Below are 25055 nucleotides of genomic sequence, written 5' to 3' on the forward strand. Positions count from 1 at the left end.
AAAGACCGTAAGGATCTCAAAAGGCAGAGGTAGGGATTGATACACAACACCGGGATCAATACACAAGGCACAACACAGAGGTCCCTACACAACAGAATCATTCGAACAAAGTTTTAATGGCACGGAAAGAATCTTGGGCAGCTGACACACTTTTTCCCCTCATCATGAGCTGCCTGTAAATATTCACCTTTAGCTATTCTTTAATTCACGGAGGATCTTAGTTAAGTACAAAATACCACAATGTGGATTCTAAGCACTAATTATAGATTCCCCAACCTTCCTCTAAGCTTGGGCAAAAAAAGTAGCCAGCAGTCTTTAGAGTTGATCACTTAGAATTAGGCAATTTTAATCTATCTGTAATCATTTAAGGCATTAAATCAAAGCTTATCAATATAGGTTACACATATCTATTCCAACTCTCACTAGATTCTTTTCTAATAATTTCCTCAACCCAACTTTCTCCTGCACTTTGTACAGTACAGCGAAATAGAACCAATAGTGGGTCACTGGTTCTGGCTCAGAGTCTATCACCAAGTGTGTGTTTTTGTGAAAGCACTTGGCTTCTCTGGGCCATAATATCCTGAGTTGCAAAATTCAGTTGACCCAGGGAACCCTGAAAGTAATAGATAACCTTATTTCACACCTGGCTCCCAGCCAGTTACCTCCCGCGGCACCTCTGCCCCATCCCTCTTACCTGATTCAACATACTCCTTGACAAGCACAGCGCAGTAAGGATTCACAGCCTCGCCCTGGCAAGACTGGCAGGACCCACAGTCGAAGTTGGACAAACCAATTCGAAGAAACGGTGACATGGTTGCTCCCTGGGAAATGACAAAAAACAATGCTGTTGGGGGGCTGTAAGATGTATTTATTTTTGGTGCCCCATTTCCACTGACCAGTTTTATCACTGACAGCCAGAACCTCAAATGGGTCCACTAACCATCTAGGCAAAGACTTTTAGTTCCCCTTCTGCAAAGTATGTTGCTGGACTCACCCCAAACCACAGCCCAACTCGCCATAGGAAGAGGCTTTCTGGACATTGCTTCCAACCCCTCTAGTGAGAATGAACCGGAGAGTGAATTCCAGTCAATCTAGTGGAGTTATGCTTAGTGGCTGCAGACTGAAGCAAAGACTCTCCAACATTTTATTTTTTCTGTTTCAAGAAAGTGCCCAAGAAACAACACATGGTAATCAGAAAATGAGTTTATAAAGAGGGAGTCTATTTTAGTCACACTAAATATGACACCGCAAAATTCTTACAGGGTCTATTTCTGTGTGTAATGGAATTGGCTCAAGGCAGTTAGCAGCTGATCTTTATTTACTCTGGATTATTTCAAAAAGGTCTGTTTTCTTCACACACACACACACACACACACACACACACGTACACAGAGGAAATAAACCTTTGAACATTATAACTACTTAAACCCTGAGCCATGGACCACTAAAATAGTTGCCTTACTGTCTAAGGATAAATAAAGTGCTTCATAAAACAAAACAAAACAAAATAAAAAAAACCCTCACAGAGATTCTAGTGAAAACCACATGACAGCGTTGGCTACAGATTCCAGGAATCTAGTCTGTCTCTTCATCTGCTGTTCCGGCCACTGGCTTCAACCCATCACCCTTTCTTTTCAACCTGCTTTTCCACAATGTCCCATTAATCTGAAACTATCACCTGCTATTCAGTGAAAAACTTGGTTCCTGGCTTCCTCTCCTTGAACCATCCAGTCTCATGAATTTTCCCAAGTAAGTCAAAGTGAGCATGGCACACCGACTACTTGGAGTAATCAGAACCTAGATGTGAGAGTCAGATCTTCTGATGGCTCACCTAGCAAGACCATGAACCACCTCCAGAATTCTGGAGTGCCCATGTTCAGATGATTTTTGAGTTCATAGAGAGACAAATTAGGGGCTCTTGACAGGCATGGTTAATTTCAGGGATATTAATTTCCTGCAGAGTTTTCATAGAATCTTAGAGTACTACCAAAGGAGGTGTTCATATAAACATAATTGTTGGATGTTCTTAGTCTCAGAAACATTTTCTGTTGGACCATGCTGTTGAATTACAGCTAGACACCTTCTGGTCTTGTCTTTAGGGGACCCTCTGCCCTCTGGAGCTAGGCTTTCAGCTGAAAGTTCAATGAGAGGACTCCTTTGAGATCCTCTTCTTCCCTGGGTCACGGGGTCTTCCAGATCGATCTGTTTCTTCACTAATCAGAAAAAGATCCTTGAGAACTCTCCTTAGTTACAGGAGTATAAACCATGCAAAGACTTCCAAAGATTTCTTAGTGAAAATAAGGGTTAGTAATTAATTCTGATTTGAGTCTGCAGGGACTGTTGACTCAGAAAGCCTGAGTTGCAACCACTCTGACCTTTGGTGACCTGTTACTCGGCTATTTCCAGGTTGGGTTCCTCATCGGGCAACAGCAGCGCAACTCTTTCTGTCTCAGGAATAGATGGAAACCTCTCCGGTTACCAGGGTTTCTATTACAGTGTGGAAGGGAGTCTCAACAAGACCTCTCTCCTCCTGAAGGTCTTGCTTAGGTAGCAATCATTTTCTTATTTAACCAGCAATGCAGAATCACTTGCGTTTCACCAAATCTACCTGGAATATTTTCTCACCATGAGCATTTTGACAATTTACCAATGCTTCTGTTTGATGGCCAAGTCAAGTCTCTTTCTAAAGGTCTGCACACAATGACAGTCCGACATGAGTTTTAACGTCTAGTAGACAGATTGACATCTGGGTGGATATATATGCCAGGAGCCAAGAAGATGTGTAATAAACATACAAGTTTGCAATTAGTATGAAAGAATTTTGTGGGCTGCCTTTCTGGGCTCAGAGCTGATGGTAGGGAAAGGGGGGATTTCCCTGGGTATTAAAATAGAAAGGAGACTTCCTTGTATACAAAAATATAAGTGCTGAAATAGCATGTCTCAGGAGTGAGGCTGTCCTTTGTGGACTGCAAACTTCGTTAATCTCATCATTGCTCTCCCTCTGCGGTAGTCTCCTGCTTCACACAAATGTCTGCCTGAGGCGAGGAATTGACCAGGCTGTTTCTAACCAGGCAGGGGTCAGATCCCCAGTCCCTCCACATACCTCTCATCTGAGCAACGAGACCACCCATTCACTTCTTTCCTGGACACAGCCAACTATCTCCTTTCATCTCCACATATATCCTCACACATATCCAGCAGGCCCCACATGGAACACATTATCTTCCCTTTCCGTCTGCCCCTGTTTTCCTTTGCCAGCTCAGTGACTGGTGTCATGACTCAGGTCAGCCCTCAGTTTTGACTTCACCCTTCCCTTCCTGCTCCACCTCCAACTCCTTTATCTCCCATCCTCTGAAGGAGGGCCTTAGCTCAACTCTGCATCAACTTGTGATTGACGTACTGCAGCAGCTTACCTCTCTCTCTCTCTCTCTCTCTGTCAAGTCTCAGCCAACTTTCATTTCCTGGCATCTCCTTATTGCAGTCCGAATGACCTTTCTTAGCATCTTGGAGAATTGCCATGGATCCTCTGGCCGGTCCATAGCTCGGGACTTTGAGTGAAACTGTACCCATCCCCAGAATGTCTTCCTGTTTCGCTCCAACCTTCATCTCCTGCCCCAACCTTCTTCTTTCTTTGAGTTCCTGCTCAGTCTCTTTCTCTGTTTGAATCCCTTGTTCCCTTCTCTGCCTCCATCTCCTTCCTGCTAATACATCTTGGGGAATTTTCTTGGTCCTGCAGGCCCCGTGGCTAGGCAACCCCTACCATGTTTATTGGCCTTGCCAATGCCATTTATAAAGTCTGAATGGAATAAATCCTGTGACTCCTGCTTTGAGCCTGTGACTCCCACTCTCAGCCATCACATGTGGGGGACTAAGTAGAAACTTGATCTCATCTACAATGTACAGGCAAAACCCCCTCTGAGTGAGTGCCAGTGGGTCCTGTATGTAAGATAAATGATATCCTATACTATCACATACCTTAGACATTTATTCATTCAGCTTGGGGGATGGGGAAAAAGAGCATATCTGTGGTTCAACTATCAAATCTCCCTAGAATGCCTTCTTAGATTTACTGATTCATGTCTGTCTTCCTTCCCAAGTCTGTGGATTCCAAGAACAGGGACTACGAATTAATCATCTATGTGCCTTTAGAGCCAGTTCCTCTGTCTGATACGTGGCAGATGTTCAATGTATTTTTGCTAAGGGAGTTCATTTTCAAAAGTCATCATCTTTTAATCTCATGCATTTGTTTTTCTTGCAAAGATATGCAATGGTCAAATTAAGCCATAGATAGTTGCAGAGAAAGTCAACAGCAAAGGAAACGCCCCAGCACTTGTTATAAGCGGAAGATCAATGTCCTCATGAACTCAGCTGCTAGAGTTATTTAACCTCGCTGAGCCTGTTTTCTCATTTGGAAAGTGCTTCTATTACTACTACTGGTCTTGAAGGGCTCTAAGAATTAAATGGGCAAACACATATAAGATGTTTAGAGTGGGACTGCACCTAGTAAACTCTCCATAAATGTTAGTTATTAGTATTATAACTCTGATCTATTTTCTAATGGGCTTTCTTTTTATTGATATGTACCAAATAGGAGGAGGAGAGTAGAAATAGTCTTTTAGGACATATCTGGGCTGAATTATGTGACTTTCCTCTGTGCTCTGCTACCAAGCCCCCATCAACCCCTGCATATATCTCCCGTGCTGTGCTCACTACTCTCCAATATAGCCATCTTGATGTCGGCACTCATCATGATGGATACCAGGTCTGTCCATCCACTCATCCAAGCTTTTGCTATCATAGCTGCAAAACACCATCATAACATGAATTTGCAATTTACAAAGGATCGTTACTCTTATGAGCTCAATGTTTTCACCTTGAAGTGTGGCCTCATTTGTCTTTGGCTTTGATGCAGGCATGTGATTGAGTATAACTGCCCGCAGCATGCCTCAGGTCACACGGATTGAACTGAACGGAGGATTTTGGTCTGTGCCTCACTCTGCACTGATCCGCCTACTTACTCAGGCTGACTCACCCTCCACTCATCAAATGCCCAGATACTTTCAGAGCGATGTTATGGTTGTCCACATACCTGAACCTGATGGGGACAAATTCCACAGAACTAGAGAAAAACAAAGGTACTACATGCTCTCAGGAGCTGAAAGATACTCAGAATTGTCTACATCTGCAGCAAATGAAACATCAGCTCAGAAAAATTTTGGCAGATTAAGCTACGCCCATAGGTTATGCATTTCTTTATGAGGGAGAAGGGTGTCTTGGGCAAAAGTGGCTGCTGTATAAAATGACCTACAGCTGTTAAAAGTGACATATACTAAAAATAACTGTCTTCACAATATGCACATAAGAAAAATGGTAAATGGTGGAAAACCACATAATTGGGAAGTGTTTGATCCTGTTGCTAAGACTTTTATGAAGCAGTATAAGAGTCAGGTTAAACATTAGCCTCTTATCACAAGTATGGCCTCAAAGTGAATTTAAAAATAATACATAGGAATTGACGATAATATTTTAAAATAACCCTTTGAATCAGTACACAATGACAAAAGAAACCCAAACCTGACATTTACCTATCTGTTAGAATGAGCTCCTTAATAGAGCTGTCACTGCAATCATGAACAAGACCCCTTAAAAAAGAGTGTCAAAGGAAAATAAATCTCGAAATACAAAAAATGAAGAAGAAAATGAAGTCCCTGAGTGATATTCTTCTTCTGACACGAATTCTACCTATGTCGTGGATCATCCCCCCAAAAGCATGGCTCTGATCAAATTTCACTAATACTCAAGAAAACTGTCCCCATCTTTGTTAATTAAGTCACAATTCCTAGCCTGTTATTTCAAAGCCTGCAGGTATTGGTTGCAACTTGCCCTCTCACACAGCAGGACTCTGTAGGCGTCCCAAGCTGTCTGGATCTCTCGTCTCCATCTCCATGGCTGCCTGTGCCGTTCTGCTGTTGCCACTGAGCCCTGTCCACTCATGCACAATCGCCAGCTTTCAAATCTTTTATTTTGCCAGGACTCCACTTACGTGTTGGCTCATTCAGAAATTCTTCTGTTCCCAACTGAATGTGGTCACTCCAATGTTCCTTCCCATGATAAAAACAAAAAAGGTGTCACTGGTTCCTTTCTTAGAAGACTTCCTATATTGAGCCAAATAGGGAGTGCGAGCATATGCTCCTGCTCTGGGTCCTACTTATCTTTGTCCCTGCTTGGGTTAGCTGCAGGATAACAAATCACCCCAGGCATTTACTTGCTCACAAATCTGTGTTGATAATTCGAGCTGTCCTCATTGGACGGTTTTGCTTTGTTCCACGGGTGTAGCTGGGGTCCCTCTGGGGACTCAGTGAGGACAGTGGGGACAGTTAATCCTCACTGTCCACAGGGTCTTCATCCTCCTGGAAGTAATTCGGGTTTGTGTGCATGGCATCTCCCAAGATGTCATGAGAACCGGGCTGGGAACAGAGTCAACGCACTTCCGCCACATTCAGATTTCAGGACAAGCTCTGACTAGGGCAGGGAATAAACTCTTTGGGTCAGAAGACCTATAAAGAATGTGTGGCCCTTTTTAATATACCACCATGTCTATCCTCAAAAATACTCAGCACTAAGTACTGATATAGTAGATGGTCAAGAAGTTTTGATTGAACATCAGTGAGTCCACTGGACATCTTTTAGGGTGGAAAGTTAGAATTTAACGTTATAGCCAAGAGTGATGTTTCTAGATTAATGGTTCTCAAACTTCGGTGTGCATGAGAGTTGTGTAGGAAGCTTGGTAAAATACAGACTCTGGGACTCTTCTTCTAGGGAGACAGATTCAGTGGGGGAGTGTTGGGACTAATGACACATTAACTAACTCAGGCTGACTCCTTACTCCTGGCGAGTGAGCAAGATCAAGGCTCAAAGGCGGTTTCAAAGGTTCATGACGATAAATCAGACCACTGTCAGAGATTGGTTAACAACAGTTCTGCGAAGGTGATCCGCTCCTGCTTGCCATATAGTCCTATGGGACTCTCACCTGAGTGAACCCCCCATGCCTTGCTGACCTTTAAGCTGATTGGTTCCTGCCCAGCCCCCACCCTACATAAAAGCTGTGTGACTTCCTCAATAAACGATTTCCTGCTGTGACTGGTCTCCCTGACTCGTCTGATTATCCTCCACCCGGAAGGCTGGGAGTGGGTGGTCAGTTGGCCCTACCTATCCCCGTCTGACCTTGTTGGGGAGTGTCCCCTTCCCTTGTTGCTGGTCCATAAGAGCAAGGGGGCTTAAGACCCAGACAGGGGAGGGAGGTGAGGCTCAGGGATTTGCATTTCAAAAGTCACCAAGTAACTGCTGTAGAGGATTCTTGGGCCACATTGGGGACATATTCCACTATTCCACTCCAACAATGAAAGCTGACATCCTTATGGCAAGATACTTACAGATACTCTTCCAAAGATCAGGACCATACTTTATTTCAAAGGGTAGTTTGAGGTAAAGTATGACTTTATAACTTATGATTTTTAAAAATTCTATAAGGTGGAGAAAGTATTACTAGATATTTGCCAAGTAATACTTAGAGCAATTATAGCATTAATAATTATGATTAACCCTAAAATGCATTTTAACAAATGCTATCTCTTCAGATTCTTCTAATAACTGTCCTCCGGACAGGACAACTATGATCGTAACCTCCACTTTCTCACTGTACAGATGGGGCTTAGGAAGGCTAAGTAAACTGGGTGACCACAAAGTATTATGAGGGCCACAATTCAAGTACAGACTTCAGGTTCCAAATCCCCGTCCATCGCACCTGTTGCCTGCCGTCTGGATTTAGGATTCTCGAGAATATTCTGAGTGTCTGCTATGCCCTGTTCTTACCTAATTTTCACTTTACTTGTTTCCTTTCAAAGTTTATACAGTCAATCAACTCAATCTGGGAAGGTACGGGCCTGCCCCACATGTGAAGGGTCTCCTCTTTGGGGGCAGGATTCTCAGCAAAGTCACACGGGAATAATGTGTTCTTTGATCTCAGGTATTACCTTTCTCCCCGCTTCAGCTGGGAATGGTGCCTCTGCTACTGACAAGATGAGGAAGGAAGAGGAACAGTGGTGGAGGGGGAGGAAAGGGCCTGAGGGTCTCATGTGCCCACCTGCTGCCACCTCTTCCTGCATTTCTTGTCCCTGTGAGGTGCCTGCCAGCTGCCGTGGGCAGACTCTTGAAGCATGTCTGATGCAGCCTCATCGTATATACCACAGAGTTCATAAATTCAAAGAATCAGAGTTTATTTGTTTTTATTTCTTATTTTTATTTTTTCAGTAGAAAGAATTGAAGCCAGGGGTTCTCTACCACTGAGCTCTGGATCTCAGCCCTTTTTTTTTTTTGAGACAGGGTCTGTGAAGTTGCCTTAGGCTGGCCATGAACTTGAGAGCCTCCTGCTTCAGCCTCCCGAATAACTGGGGTTACAGGCACGTGCCATCGCACCTGACAGAAACGGCATTTATAAGAGGACTAAGCTTTCCTTTAAGCTTTACCTCCACATTACAACTGAACTGCCAGATGATTGCGCCTGCCTTGGAAACCACCATTTATAACGATATTTCCACAGGTTCAGAGTGCCAACGATTGACTTTAAAATGATTCAAGAAACATATGAGCTGACTGTGTATCTGCGTGCTTGCAGAAAGAGTAGGAATTGTCCAAATGTGGTAAAAGCAGTAACAATAATAAATATTATAATAAAACTCATCAACAACTCTAGTCCAATATAGCCATTCTTCCCTTCATACCGATGTCACCTTTGTGCCCTCCATGGGGTTAAGGGAGTTACACCTCTAATGGTCAAGGTGACTACCTTGCAACTCATTTTCATCTTGAAACGACTCACTCAGCAGGTTCCTTGATCATCTGAGATGAGTCAAAAGTGAAAATGGATAAAGTATAGCTGGAGGCTCCAAATGTGCCTGCTTTAAGTTCATGAGCAAGAAGAAGAAAATGCTCACCGAGTTCTTGTCTCCTGGATTTGCAGGCAGAAGATCATTTCTCAGTTTGGTATCCTTGAGGCAGACCTAATGGAAGCCATGAAGCTTCATGCTGGAGAAACTCTACTCCATGGGGCAGAGGTGTGGACCTTCTCCTTCCCCAACTCCTCCCTTCAACACTTGAGCTCTCCCACAGAAGCTGCCCTGGGGTGGAACACTTGTGGAATTTTAAGTACCTATAACCTGCTTCTTAGGACCACAGGCACATCACTCAACATCACTGATCTTAAATTTACCCATCTTCAGTATGAGGATGATAATGTTTACCTACTGGTATTGAGGACTGATTGAGATGTAAAGTATAAGAAAACTTTGTAAGCTAGAAAAACTTGTACAGCATACTATAAATACTCTCACAAGTATTATTGAACTCACCTCTGCCACTTCTTAACTAAGTTTGAACTGTCTCCATTAATTGCAAGACACATTGTTATTTTACAGACAAAACGAAGTGCTGTCAATTAAACCGAAACCCAATACTTTCCTAGCACTTAGCGATTTTATTTTATGCTTTTTGAAAGAGTTATTTTAGACTGAACTAGGGAAGATGATGGAATGAGTGGATTTTTACTGAAGAAACTGATGCTGTGCTGAGATTCATGTCTAGGCTGATCTGGTGTTGTGGTAATAGCATCAGTGGGAGATGGAGAGAAGAGACTCAAGAGGATAAAAACACCCTTCAAATCCCAGGATCTCCACAGTCCATGGACTGGTGGGTACAAAGATGTTGCCTTTTGTAAGAAGCTAATTAAATTTATGGCTCTCTTCTTTGTGTCAAAATTTCCTCTGGAAAGATGGATCTGCTCTGTGACTCCATTGTCTTATCAACTCAGAAGCTCTTACTGTGACATCGGTGCTTTGTTTTCTTCCTACTGCACCAGGGAAACTCTTTCTCCTGCCATGATGGTGCTCCACTAGAGCTGGGATGTCAAATCCAGGCCTGCACCAGGGCATTCTGGTCAAAGGTCACCTTGTCCAGGAAGCTGAAGCTGAGTTCCCTGGGCATGGGCTCCTTTATCCTCTGACATTTGTAGTGTGAAAAAGGGCATAGGAACCCAGGAATGACTTAATGCAAGGAGACGTGGGTTTATAAATGGGACAGCCATGGTATAAGAGCCAACTTTGTCACTGACCAACCAAATAGCCTCAGACAAATTACTCAATCTTTGTGTCTATATTCCCATATCTGAAAAATGAGGAATATGATAGACCCACTTCACAGGAGACTCTGAAGAATTGGGTCTATGTTCATGGTTAAGTGAATTAATCCATGGAAAATGCTTATAACAGTGTTTGGTGGAAAAGGTAGCTTTTAAAATCACATAGGACTATCCAGAATATCCTTAGAAGTTCTCCCTAATAAAAGTATGGTGGTACCTTTCTCTATGGACAATCTGACATGGTTCAGAATAAACCTCAACTACTGGTCAAATAGATTAAGTTGCATACACATGTACTTGCTGTTCGACAATAAGCATTTGCTAAACCCACCAACCACGCTGGATACGTAGGTGACACATGGTTCCTACTCCATCAGAGTCACAGGACCTCAGCATGGAGAAACAATCTCCTGCTAGAGGGGATCAGGGAAAGAGGTTTTGAGATGCTGGGCTCCACTTTATTGCCCTTTTATCCTATGAACAGAGTGATATGGCCAGTTAACATGACTTAGTGTCAGAGACAGGACAAGAAATGGCCAAGTGAGCAGTCACTGCTGGGTGTACCAGTAGCAAAACATTCCCATCCTCACTGTGCTACTTTCATACCACACCCCACTTCCTCCTGAGGGTGTGTGACTTTTCAAAGAAAATACAGTATTTAGTAGTATCACCACAGAAAGCGGATATTGCAGTGTTCAGTCTTCAGATGAAATGACAATGTACTACACGTGGAATCCTCCATGTGCTAGCCAGGATGGGCAATGGTGGTCTGGGTCATTGCCATCACATGAAGGATGCTGCAGAGTCAGGGACAGGGTAACCAAGGGAAAGGGACCAGAATGGAAAGAAAGAGAAGTTGGGGTACATCTGGGCAGATGTGCACCTTGAGGTCTCTGTGAGTCACCCACATCATCTTCTTGTACGCGGAAATGTCCCTGACTTACAAATAAGTAGGTTGTAAAAATTTGTTTGTAATGACTTGGAGATTAGAATCCATGGAAACTGTAAAATGATGTAGTGTTTAGGCTCCTAGTTTAGCCCATTCATTGACCATTAATGTGCTAATTCAGAAGGAAGCCAAAAATACTTTATAAAACCATGCACCTGTTGTCATTGTTCTCACTCGAGGAATTCTTTAGTTATTTCTCTTCCTATGACTTTTCAGATTGTCTGTGGGTTGAGCACTACATTTAGGGCCTAATTTTTGAATCTAAAAACTATGACTTAGTCTTACTGTATCCCCAGCAGTGGCCGCGGCAGGTGCCACCTCTCTGCAAGATGGAGCACTGACTCAGTGGTTCGCAAAGTGTGGTCCTGGGGGAAAGACCCATCAGCAAACTCCCAGAACTCAGAGATGCAAGCAAGCCTTCCAGTGCTCCCAGACCTGCTAAAGGAGGAGCTCTGGGGAGCGCTCAGCAATCTGAGCCTCAGCCAGGCCTGCAGGTGACTCTGATGCACACTCTAGTCAGAGAAGCCTCACTAAACTCTGCAAGGCCAGGTTTGCTCAGCATCATACACAGGCCTGGCTCTTATGTGATTCTAAGTCAGGGCATCTCAACCAGGGTGACACTGTCCCCACAGGATGTTTGACCAAGTCTGGAAAAGTTTTTGATTATCACAATTGGTGGGGAGAAGATACTACTGGCACCTAGTTTGTTAGGGCCAGAGACATTGCTAAACAATCTACGATGTTCAGGACAGCCCCCCACAATGAATAGAATCAATATTGCTGAGGCTGAGGACCTAGTTCTAAATAAATGTATTAAATGTGGCAATGCCAGTTATATCTTCCCAGTCCATCGCTCCATGTCTCACATTACTTTCTCAAGTTTCCCGAATTCTAGGCCCACAGTGAGTAGGGAACATGGTGGGTTGAGGGAGTCTGCTTTTCTCTTTCCCATTTCCCTTCTCATTTAGGGACCATGAGTAGCTTGGAGATTGACTTATGCTTCCAAGTGTCTTTAGAGTAAGGCAGTGGATGAATCCACCATCACATGGCACTGAGCACGTCAGTTAGGGGATCCCTTTTCTCTGTCTCTGTGTTTCTCTTTCTGTTTCCATTTTAAAAGATGGAATGGCCCTTTGTGATCAATTGGTCTGGCCTCTCAGATAACAGATGAGGGAACTGAGGCTCAGCCAAATTAATGCCATGATCCAAGTTTCCCACGGAGGCTGTGTGGTGGTGTTCTGGAGGTCACTCAGTCAGGGGTTGGATTTGAATGAATGGTTGGATTTGCTCTGCACAGCGTATTCATGCTACTTACACTGAAGACCCACTCACACTTAATGTCGGTGACTTGAGTTGGTCAATTTTAAACAGTGTACCAGCTTCAAATGCAGTAGTCAGGCATTTAGTGAGTGAGTGGGTTTAGCTAACTGCTCATCATTCGTATTTCACTGGGGGCTTTCTTTGTTCATGATACTCACGTAGTTTGAAAAAATTAAAAAAATTTTTTTTTTCTTCTTTGAAGAAAAGAGTGGTTTAAAAAAAGTGTGTGGTTATGGGATATGTCTCTTATACATGTCATGATTCCACTCAGTGGATTTGTAGTAAGCTATTAAGATTATTTTGTGATCAGAGACATTGTTTGAAATGTGCTTCTGTCTCTTCTTATAGAACAACATTCTCTTAAGACAGTACCGCAGCATTTTATAACTGCAATTACATTATTCTCCAGAGTATGAGGTAGGTAGAGTGAATAACTATCTTCATTTTAACAACGAATTCATTACAGATCAGTGGCAAATAACGACTAACACGCACAGAACACTTTACAAATAGCTTTTCAAAGATGAGGATAATAAAGAGATTGTAAGACCTAATAGTGGATTTTAAAAAATTGGTCCTTAACCAGAGTTTGAGAAGCACTGTTCTGATACCTTGTGATATTTGTATCACAATACTTGCAAAATTGCAATCTATTCTAAATTTCTATTTGTCTTTTTATATTTCTTGAATGAAAGTTCTACGATTTCAGCAGCATTGTCTAATTTTTCTTTTGTTTTTGTGTAATGGATTTTACTTTTTAGATAAATTATAGGTTCACAGCAAAATTGAGCAGAGACACAGAGAGCTCCCATATCCCTTGCCCCTAACCCTCCATAGATAACTTCCCCCATTATGGACACCCCCAATGGAGCAGTACATTTGCTACAGTGGATAAACCTGCAATGACACATCCTTATCACTAGGAGACCATAGTTTGCAGGAAGGTTCATTCTTAATGTTGTATATCCTATGGGTTTGGACAAATGTGTAATGATGTGTATCTACCATTATAGTATCACACGGGATATTTCACTGCCCTGAAAATCCACTGTGCTGTACCTATTAATCTCTCTCTCCTTCCTAACCATATAGATACTAAAATAAAGATGAAGTAATGTTGTGGTATTGGCAGAAGAAGAAATGGACAGCTCACCAGAACAAAATAGAATGTTTTGAAACAGAGCTAAGTATATACAAAAAATTTGTGTATAATGCAGATGGCATTTAAAGTCAGTGAGAAAAGGAAGGATTGATTAACCAATGGGACAGTAATCATCGACACCTACTTTAAAACTAACATCAAGATGAAAGATAATGCAGAATTAAACTACTAAGCCACTCAAAGCACTGGGTGATGTAGATTAATGATCACATCCTTTTGGAACTCAGAAGGGTTTTTAGTTATGATACTATTAACAAGTTCAACACAGAAAAAAATTTCCACATTATTTTACACAAAAACTTATGTGTGATAAACATTAACAAGGTATTAAAATAACAGAGATATGTAACTGTAAAATATGTGGCAAAATACTTGACAAATATGTGAAAGGCTCTTAAAATCAATAAAAAGCACAAATACCCTAATCAAAAAATACATAAAGGCTAGAAGCAGGCTATTTATAAAGGAAAAGTTATTATCTTTATAAAATATGAATTCAGAAGCAGACCCGGTCATAAAGGTACAATCTTCATAAGAGGAAATGTGCATTAACTGATCTTAAAATGATAAGGCAAGAATATGAAGAGAGAGAAATAAGATTAGCTATTGCGATATTGTTTAATAATGCTAAAACTGGAAACAGCCTTGATCTCCAAATATAAGACACTGCTTAAATACACTATGACCCTATCAGTGTAATGGAATATTTTACAATGAGTAGACTATGATTTGTTGAAATAAGTATATTTACTTAATACAGTTAATTAAATACTAACCATAATATTTACTATAGGAACTCATTTTAAAAGGTGAAAAGTTCTATGTTTAGTTTTAGTGGGAGAAAGTTTGGACCAAAATGTTATCTTGGATGGCTTGGGTTTTTAGGTGACTTTTTTTTTTTTTTTTTTAAAGTTGTTTGGGGAGTTTAAAATTCTAATGTTTAAAATGATTCTGTATCACAAAAAGGGGACACACTTTTCATCTATTTGCTCATTTTTCATTCCCAACACTTTCGCGAAGTGTGATGGGTGGTTCCCATTACAAAGAAGGGGTCAACAGTAAGGAGCAGAAGGTAGGAGGTCTCCGAGCTGCACAACACCTGAGCCATGTGGCCAAGTTCTCTGACCCCTAAATCTAGTCTCTTCACTCAACGTTCTCTGAGTGTGGGGTGCCAAGCCTCCTCGGCTTCAATGACACTGGGAAACTCAGCAAGCCACTATTCCACCTAACACCGGTGGATCAGGAGTTTCACGTGTGGAAAGTGCTGCGGGCAGTACCTGGACATCTGAGTCATGGCTCATGACTCCACGGATCCTCCAGTGCTCACAAGGGGACATTCCCAATTTAGAAAACTATAACCATTTGCAGTTTTATTAAAAACAGTTGGTTCAGAGAGCAAATGTAGGTTTTTTTCCATAGTAAATTTATCTTTGGTGTCAAAGTCACATATGTACAGGTCTTGACCTTACTAAACGGTACTATGAAATCAACTATACTGGATTTACAACTGATTTACTAGGAAATACCTCCCAATATGCCATTTGAGGGTTAGGAACAATACCCTGGGGAAGTAGATCTGATTCTCTCTTCCTTCCTAGGGCACAGCAGGGCCCTGGCCCTACCCCCAGCTCCGGGCCACCTCTGGAGCTCCAACAGTCCCAGGGGAGTGAGAAATAAGGTCTGGGGGAGTCTGAGGAAGTGGGTAGCCGAGGGCAGGGGAGTAACTGGGCCTGACAATGGGCCTGGGGCAGTCCTGGCCTGCCCGCTTCCCTCTCTTCCCTACCTGGGGTATGGTCAGCAGAGAAGAAGTAGGAGATGATGGACAGTCAGTGGGGCTTCCAGGTAAGGGTGGAATAAAGACCAGGTGACGTGAGGAAGGTGAGCCAGGAAGGCGAGGAAAAAGAGGATGAGGAGAAGAAAGGAATCTGTGCAGCTGGCAGTCACCCACAAAGGGCATCTGCGGTCGGGTGACCTAGGGCACACCCCACCCACCGCACCGAGAGGGAGCCATTGCTGGATGCCAAATTCCCTTCAAATTCCTGCCAGCTGGCTATGGCCAATGTGTTGTCCGCCTAGCTGAGGTGCAGACTGCACGTGTCCCTGGCTGGAATGTGGAAGTGGTTGCCTTGGCAATGACTTTGGCAATGACCTTGGCAATATACCCTTGACTGCCTGAGCCTGGACCCTGAATCATGTGGGAGAAAAGTCGACTACCTGTTATTCTTATTGTCCCGTGACAACTCCAAACTTGGAGACAAATGGGAATTCCACAGTAGTAAGAAGCGAATTATTAGTAACCTCCGAGAAGCCCTTCCTCCCTCTCCCCCCTCCCCTCGTCATCCTCCAGCCAGTGGTCTGGTGGGGCTGGGGGCGGGGTGAATAATGATAGACAAATGGGGCATCAGGCTCCCGTCCTCTTTCAGCCCCACAGAAGACAGCATGGAACAAACCAGAACCATCGTCTTCGCCCGAACGTTTGCCTGAGGATTAAAATTCTGAAATCGAAATTCATTTTCCCAGGAAAGAACTCTGGGAGAGAAGGCGAGGGAAGCAGTTACTCCATCCTGTGTCCTTGGGCTGCAGGAAAGAAAAGGCTGAACCCTGAAGGCACAGCCTTTCCACCTTGAAGAGCAAAACCTAGGGCATCTTGGAACTGGCTGTCCCTGTCCCAGCCTTCAAGTCTCCAAGCATCTGCAGATGTTTTGGATGCACTGAGACTGGAACACCTGAGCATTCTTCAGAGACAGACAGACCGGCAGGGGGCTAAAGCACAGCGGGAGGGTGGGGGCGCAGCTGGCTGGGGAGTGGAAGAGAAGACGTGACTACTGTTCTCCGCTCTTCGCCATGGGTATGTGTCTTTTACTTTTTAAAGATATTTGAAAAAAAATTTCATCTTGTTCTAAAAGAACTGGTGCCAATAAGCAGTTTCATCCATCTGAACCTCCATTTACCTATTTGGGAAATGAATAAGAACGAGGACCGATAAAGTCTGACATATATTCGAAGTGCTTTCACATGTTTCTCCCATGTTAAGGTCTTAATTTTGTGACATATCCAAAATGATATTCTACTCCGTATTTCACAGATGGGGAACAAGCTCAGAGAGGTGAAGCTATTTGCCCAATGCTGCATAGTTAGTCACGGTTGGTGAGACCTGGTCCTCGAGTAACAAGGAAGCTCTCCTGAGAACGCGGTGATGCAGAAGTTCCTTCCTCCGAGTCTATTCTGAAAGTGCATGCGGATTTTTTTTTTTTTTTTTTTGATCTCCTGAAAGCTAAATGCTGTTCTAAAAGCCATTGTTTCAAATTACATCTGACTGAGTGAGCTGGGTGGAGATCTTCGTCAAGAAACCTTTGGGTTCGCACTGCCTCCTCTGCAGCTGGTCCTCATTGCAGACGTGCTGATTCAAAGGCGATTTCAATCCTTCCTTGGTGATTATTATTGTCTCCTGTTTCTCCAGGGGTCTCCCAAGACACCTTCACCTCAGTTGTCCCCAGTTAGGAAGCCACACCCCTCGTCTTTGGGCTCTGGAGTCTCTGGAGGGAGAGCAGGACACACCCTGCTTTCTCTGGTTCCTCTTCTGTCCTTCCCACACTTCCTCTTGGGAGGCTTCTACACTTGGGGCTTCCTTGCTGGGGATGCCACGGGAATAAAAAGGAGTGACATAAACAGACATCTGGTCTTCAGGCAAAACAGGGAGGCGGGGAAAGAGGAAGGAAGAGGACTTTCTTTCTGCAGGAGGGATGTACTCATTGTCCCCAGGAGGAGGGTGGGCTCCTGGCTCTGGTTTCCCTAACCATCTGCCTGCAGTTCCTGGTTGAACTGCCTTGATCCTGCCTGGTTGCCTGAGCTCTGAAGCAGGAAAAGCTATCCCCCTGGGACAGCTGTGCCCTGCTCTGGCCATCCAACCAGGGGCGGGGGCTGCGGGGGGGTGGGGACAGGAGTGGTTGATGGTGGAGGGCAGTGCAGGAAGGAAGCAGCTCGCAAACTTGGCCAACACTGTGCAACCAAGTCGCGATTTCCTCGCTGAGACTGGAGGCATTCTGCCCAGGAATGAGCTCTTAGCAGAGGTGATTGCTGACACCTGCCACTCATGTGGACGGTAGGCCCAGCTCAATGTCTGAAGGACTAGAGAACGGCTCTTTAAAGCAAGACACCTCCCTTCCGGTTCCTTCCACTGTTAGAGCATAGAGTCAGCATCAAACTACAGAGACTCTCCTTTCTTGGATGTGACATCTTGTGGACGTCACCAGGGTGAGGTGGGTCTGCCAGAGCACTTCTCTAACCCCCCGGGCCTGGACTTGGAAAGTCAGGGTTGGAATGACACTAAACCTTATCACACAAGTTATTTGTAAGGGCACAATTCAGTACCATCTGACCATTTCCATCAGTATCCATCTCCAGAGCTCCTTCATCATCCCACACTGAAACTCTACCACTAAACATGGACACCCATGCGCGCCACCCCCACATCCGCCTCCCCTGGTCACCCCTACTCTACTTTCTTGCTCTATGAATCTGATGACTCTTGGTCCCTCATAGAAGTGGACTCATACAATATTTATCCTTTTTGGTCTGGATTTTTTCACTTAGTTGTTTCAAGCTTCATCCCTACTGTAGCATAAATCAGAATTTCATTCCTCTTTTAAGGCTGAATAATATTCCATGGTAAGGATGTGCCACGTTTTGTTTGTCTGTTTGCCTGTTGATGGGCTGTTTCTACTTTTTGGTTGTGAAGAATGGTGAACTGGTTTCTGAGTCCTTGCTTCAATTCTTTTGAGCCTACTTTAGGAGTGGAATTGCTGGATCACACGATAATTCTGTTTAACTTTCTGAAGAACTACCATACTCTTTTCCACAGTGATTGGACCACTTTACCTTTCCCCTAGAAGTGCACGAGGGTTCCATTCTCTCTACAATATCATCTGCACTTATTTTCTGCTTTTTGGGTAATAGTCATCCTAGTGGGTATGAAGTATAGCTTGTTGTTATCTTTCTTTGCAGGTCCCTAATCAGTGATGTTATTGGGCATCTTTTCTTTGTGTCAATATACTTTTTAAAAAATCCAGAATAATCAGTATTCTTCAGATGTTATTTGAGCAAGAGAAGTTCCAGTTTGATGACCCACAGGAGGTCCATCAATGCAGACTGTGAGCGAAATGACTTTTGTGGAAGCTGCATTGTGCTGTTAATTCATCTAGAAGTATTAGAAGCATTGGTTTACTAAAACTCCTGAATCCTGCTCATCATAATGTTTTAAAGTCACATTGTAAGTCATATTTCCGCACCCTAGCCAAAGTTAGATCTCATTTGATCTCTGCCTGATTTTCTAGGCCAGATCACCATCTTGGCTCGGCATTTTATTGATCCAACCAGTTTTGTAGAGTCAGCTGTAACTTTGACCTGACCTCTAAGTTTGCATTGAAGACATTTAGGTGTGCAAATGCTAATGAGCAGGGAGAATCAAGGACAGAATACTGTGACCTGCCATTAAAGACCCTTCTTTCCTGGATTTGAAATGAATTGTCACTCTCTGGATACAACTTAGGTATTTCCATGTTTCCAATGGGAGTGTTATGAGCCATTCTGGTAAGTTCTCAATGAAATCAAAATGCTTTCTTATAAGTCTAACGATTCGCTAGTCTAGTGATTCTATAAAAATGGAAATTAGGTGAGGTTGGGATGAATGAGTGAATCTGGATTGAGTGTCACTGATTACTACTTTTTATCATTTGTTAAAGAACTCAACAAAAATCCTCCTGCCATAATCCAAGTCCATTCCTCTTTGGAGTGAAAATTTTAAAATTGCTAGTTAGCATTCTCTTTTCAATTATTCTTCTTATATTGGTGCTATGTATTAAAATCACCTCTGAACCTTTTATTTTCCACACCAAGAAATATCTACTCTTTGCTTTTTCTCCCAAATATATTCATATTCAAATTTCAAATGATTTTTTCCTACTCTCTGAATAGTATCTGGCTTTTACATGAACTTATTGAAATGCTGAGCCCAAAGCAATTCTGTACCATTATGTTTAAGGTCAAGGGAAGTGACCAGACACCTTTCCAACATGTTTCTAACTGTCGGCGGCAGGAACCTGGGCTGAACAGAGAGTACAGTTCCAACTATGTCTGATTCTAGTATTTTCTCTAACAATGATGAAACCTGTACAAAGCACCATGAGAAACGGGGTGAACCTGGGGAAAATCACCTAATCACTGGGAGCATCAGCTTCCTTGCCCATAGGATGAAGGAGTAGAGATTAATCTCTCCTGTCTGTTCCAGTCCCAGCACCCTGTCGAATCTGAGGACTTCCCACACAGCCCCACCCACCACTGTGCTGAGGCTAATGCATTTACAGACAGAAAATGATCACCGCAGAGAAATTTGGTATTCTCCTATTGGGCAGCAATTCATAAGTGATCTGTTCAATAACAACATTCATACCATAAATATTCATTGAGTATGAATTATGGGTGCATGCTGGTGGGAAATGTGAATTTCATCCTCAAAATACTTGTATTTCAGCCAGGCCTGGTGGTGCAGGCCTGTAATCCCAGAGGCTCAGGAAGCTGAGGCAGGAGGATCTCGAGTTCAAAGCCAGCCTCAGCAACTTAGCAAGGCCCTAAGCAACTCAGTGAGACCCTGTCTCTAAATAAAATACAAAAAAGGGCTGGGGATGTGGCTCAGTGGTTAAGTGCTTCAATCCATACTACCAAAAATAAAAATTAAAATTAAAAAAACCCTTGCATTTCAGTGAAATCACTAAAACAGAACTATAGAGTATTGACAAAAATTGGTAGAAACCCTCGGGAATTTGAAAAATCTGCAACATCATAAAGTTTAGAGTTAGGAGGTCTCCCTCCAAGACAAGAACAGAATTTGAGCCTTATACAGTGCCTTGTTGTCCACCTGTATTTCACCATTTCTTTGCAAAGTTAGCTTCTAGTTCAGGGGGTGGGGCCGGCAGGGACATCCTAGGATGTCAGATGATCAGCTTAACATTGAATCCGATGTTACAAGATCACTTGCCTGTCCTGTTCTTCAAATTCCTTATCTAAAATGTATAGAGGTCATGCTGCTATCTACATCTTGCTTAGGGATTCTTAGGAATGTGGTGGAGAAATATATAATCTGTAAGACGTAAGGCAATGCAAGTCCAGGTTACACCGTGAACTGTTTCTGCCAAACAAAATACAGTAATGTCTTTTTCTACTTGAGTTCTCAAAGTCCCCAAAGCTAGAAGGGGACTTTATATACATTGCCGCTAGTGTGACCTTTATGTCCACTGAGTACCTTCTGCAAGGCTCTAAGGGAAGTGGGGGGCTGGGAGGGCAGGGCCCCAGGGGAGCCCTCCCGTTAGTGCCCCCTGGGGACAGCACAGTCCTTAAATGTCTAGCAGCAGGCAGGGCTCCTCTCCGCTGTTCTTTGAAGTCCTGTTTGTTAGTTGGCTCTTCAGTTCCTGTCTGCTCAGTAGCTGGTGAGCTGGTGAGCTCACATCCTGCCAAGTTTACTTTTAAAAAGAAAGGAAGAAAAAATCGCACAGGTGGAGCAGAGGCATCTGAAAAGACCATCTCTGCAGCAGTGACCTAGGCTTCTCAGTCTGTCACTGTGGCTCAGCCCAGTCTGGTTTCTTTCTGTCTCCAAATGTAGGAAACACAAACCAACAACAAAAAAGGGGACCAGTGAAGCGGGGGAAAGGTGAGAGAGGAAAAAGAGATGTTATGACTGAACTCACCAGGTATGTAATCAGAATTAGCATTCAGACATCACATTAAAGCCAACAGCAGCATCTGTCACTCTCATCTATTAGAGAGAAACTAACCGCTACTTTGTGGTTACTTAAGAAAAGCAAACACACACCTCCAGCACGCAAAACATGGTCATTGATGATCAAATGAACTCCCTCTTAATTGCAGCTTCTTTGACAAGGCTACATACACAAGGGCGTGGTCCTTTGGAGACACCCAGTCAGCCAGACTGAGTCACTGGGACTGGAGGACCTGGGAGTCCCCTTACTCTGTCCTGTCACTCATTCTTGGTACCAGGGAATGAACTGAGGGGTGTTTAATCACTAAGTCACATTCCCAGGCCTTTTTAAATACTTTATTTAGAGACAGGGTCTCCCTAAATTGCTTAGAGCCTTGCTAAATTGCTGAAGCTGGCTTCGAACTTTCAATTCTCCTGTCTCAGCCTCCCGAGAGAGAGAATATATAGCATGGACCAACTCACTCAGCTCCTGTCACTCATTCTTAAAGAGCATCTTTTCGGGTTGAGATGACAGTGGGCTTGTTTTACTCAGGTTCCATATAGGCAGTGGTCAGGACTGAACAGAAGTGCATGCTTCCCCTTCCTGGGGTGGGAAGGAGATTCATCGTTTCTAATCCCACTATGCTGGAAACTGTAGGTTTTTCAGTCTGCATACAGTTTCAGCTGGCTATAGCTGCTGTCTTCCTCTCAGGTAAGTCAGAGTGGTTACGTTATATACAGTAAAATTCCCATCTTTGGGGGAGCTCTCAGGAGATAGATTTGGGGAAAAACACTGCTTAATCAAAAGATGATGTGCAGTACATTTTTTCATGGATATGTTACCGATGGGGAAAATCAATCTGGGAGAAGTTGCGCTGTTTGTCACCGAGTTCCCATTCTGCGTTTACCTCCTGCCACTTGACATCCACTGAGGAAAGCTCATGGATGAACTCATGTTTCCATCAAATTCAACTCAAGGGTTTTCATCAGACGGATTTGCCTCTTAAACAACTTAGCCACCCTGTCAACCGAAGTCACGACTTGTCCTTTCTAATAATACAATCACCACGGGATATGTAACAGTGAGGGGAGATACTATAATTAACTCCACGATGATGAAGTCTGATTGACTTAGACCAAGCCTTGTAACAAATTCAGATCATGGCAAACAGATCTTCACTTGTTGATTTGATCCATTCAGCTCGGCCTCACTATCAGAAGTTAGCCGGTGACTGCCTGACTTTCTCTCTCACCTGAAAGGAAGGATCTGCCCCCCATGCATTCTGTCCCACTTTCCTTTCCTGAGTTACAGGGCCTAGTATGGTGTTTGATCCACAGGGGAGGGAATGGCGGAGAAGCATGAAAAAGGGGATCATTTTGGTAATGCTGGCACTCTGGGAACTTCTCCCTAATTTACTAATGGACATTGATGATGGACCACTGGCTACTGTGTAATGTCAGGAGCAGGGACCTGAGAATGGAGAGGGAGGAAGTGAGTTGTTATCCACCACGCTGGGTTCTGTCCCTCAGGGTTCACAATCTCACTAAGTCCCCACTAAGTCCCCTTCCTAAAATGGGCTCAGATCCTATTTTACAGAAGAGGCAACTGAGTCTTCAAAGGTTAAAGTAGAGTATTCTTCAGGCCTAAGAAGGAAGGATATTTTGACACAGGCTCCCACATGGATAAAACTGAGGACACTGTGTTAAATGAAATAAGCCAGTCACAGAAGAGACAGAGAGCCTATGATCTCACATAAAGGAGGTCCCTAGAGGAGGCAAATTCACAGAGACAGGGAGCAAAATGGGGGTTACTGGGTTACCAAGGGCTTGGAAAGGGGGAAATCAGAAGCTGGTGTTCAGTGGGTACAAATTTCTGCTCTGGACAACGAAACAGACAGTGGTTGGAGGTGAGGGGTACAGGGCAACGGGCACATTCCTCTCCCTCAACTGTGCACTTAAAAATGGCTGATGTGGTAAGCTTCACGTTAGGTATATTTTACCAAAACAGAAAAATGGATGAAGTAGATCATCCAAGGACTCCAAGCTACTGAGTGGAGGAGTGAGTAGCTAACGTCCAATGCCAGTCATCACTCCTGTTGTGCAGGCCCCAGGTTTATTATTTTTGTTACCTGCTGTCTGTCTTTGTGTATCAATTAATAGCAAACTCTTACCCCTTCAAAAAAAAGAGCAATGGGAATGGGGTGGCAGTGGGATCAGGGAAGGGGAGGAAAGACTCACCCCCCCTCCATCCAGGCTCAGGGAGAAGTGTCTTGTGGGATAAAATAAGTTCAGGCTGCTGAATAAAGGAAGTTTTGGTGTGGTGCAGGGAATGTAGGTGAAGCCCAGGGCAGGTGGAGCTGGGTGGTTCAGAGAAGATGCTACACTTAATTCTTGGTGCATCAGCTCAGCTGCTGATCTCTCTGGCCATCCACCCAGTCACCTACTCCATTCACCAGTTCTATTGTGCCAGCTCCATGCAAAGCACTGGAACAACCAGGTATAGACAGCAGTATTATTATAGTCTCTCTCTTCCCAGGGCTTAAATTTTAATGCAATTGATTATAGGCCTCTGAAAAATGAAGAAGTAATTCATGAGTAATAGAAGATATACGAGTCGGGGACATGAAGTCGTAGGCACCACAAGTTCACTCGGTTCTCAAGGCAGGGGGAGTCCAAGTGGCCTAGGTGGGCTCCTGATGCCTCCTGGAGAAAGCAGCACGTGGTCGTGCACCCCACAGTGGGACTCACTGGAGTCCCTCTCCATAGGAATTACGAGGAGGAAAGGAAGTAGAGACATCCTGGAACAGTAGCATGCTCAACATGAGCCAACGTCAAGGACTGGACTGAGGCAAGGACTCTGGGAACGCTCTTCAACTGGATAACTCAGAAATGGAGGGACACCAAGGAATCTGGAAATCTCTAGATGACACAAAAATCTTGTTATAGCTAATCTCTCTCTCTCTCTCTCTCTCTTTTGTATAGTTCAGCATTGCTTCATATATTCACTGTGTTATAAACTCATCTCCAAACACTTTCATCTTGCAAATCTGAAACTCTGAGCCCATAAACAGTAACTCCCCATTCTCCCCTTTTCCAGACCCTGGTAGCTTGGTGTTTTTATGAATTTGACTACCTTCCATAACTTGAATAAGTAGAATCATATAGTATCTGTGCTTTTGTGACTGACCACGTTCACTTAGCATCATGTTCCCAAGGTTCATCCATGTCACAGCATGTGAAAGAATTTCCTTCCTTTTCAAGGTCTTGAATATTAAACAAGACTGAATAATATTCCGTTGCATGTATAGACTTCATTCATTCATTCATTCATCTGTCAGTGGAATTTGGGTTGTTTGCACCTCTTGGCTTCTTTGAATATTGCTGTCAATGAGCATGGTGTGCAAATACCTCTTCAAGACCCTGCTTTCAATTCCTTTGAATATATTCCCAGAAGCAGAGTTGTTCTACTTTTAAGTTTTTGAGGAACCACCAGGCTGCTTTGCATAGCAGCTGTACCAATTTGCACTCCCCAAAACAGTGCCTCAAATCTCCAGTTTCCCCACATCTTTGCCAGTGTTTATTATTATTTTCCAGTTTGGGGATAGTAAGCATTCTAATGGGTGTGAGGTGATGTCTCACTGTGATTACAATTTGCAATTTTCTAATGATTAGCAATGCTAAG

At 43.5% G+C, this 25055-nt stretch overlaps 1 protein-coding gene across 2 annotated transcripts in view; it reads right to left on the bottom strand.

Annotated features, from left to right (window-relative positions):
- Prkcq (protein kinase C theta) overlaps positions 1–25055 on the bottom strand; it is a 117099-nt gene that overhangs the window by 71089 nt on the left and 20955 nt on the right. The window contains exons 1-2 of one of the 2 annotated variants that reach the window (XM_047521538.1): positions 995–1115; positions 695–821 (exon numbers count right to left, since the gene is read on the bottom strand). In XM_047521538.1, the coding sequence (XP_047377494.1) occupies positions 695–812 (118 nt within the window). In that variant the 5' untranslated portion in view covers positions 813–821; positions 995–1115. Of the gene's footprint in view, positions 1–694; positions 822–994; positions 1116–25055 lie in introns of those variants that run through there. The other variant, XM_047521537.1, reaches the window with a different exon arrangement.

The sequence above is a fragment of the Sciurus carolinensis genome, chromosome 12, assembly GCF_902686445.1.
Source record: "Sciurus carolinensis chromosome 12, mSciCar1.2, whole genome shotgun sequence".
Classification (NCBI taxonomy): domain Eukaryota; kingdom Metazoa; phylum Chordata; class Mammalia; order Rodentia; family Sciuridae; genus Sciurus; species Sciurus carolinensis.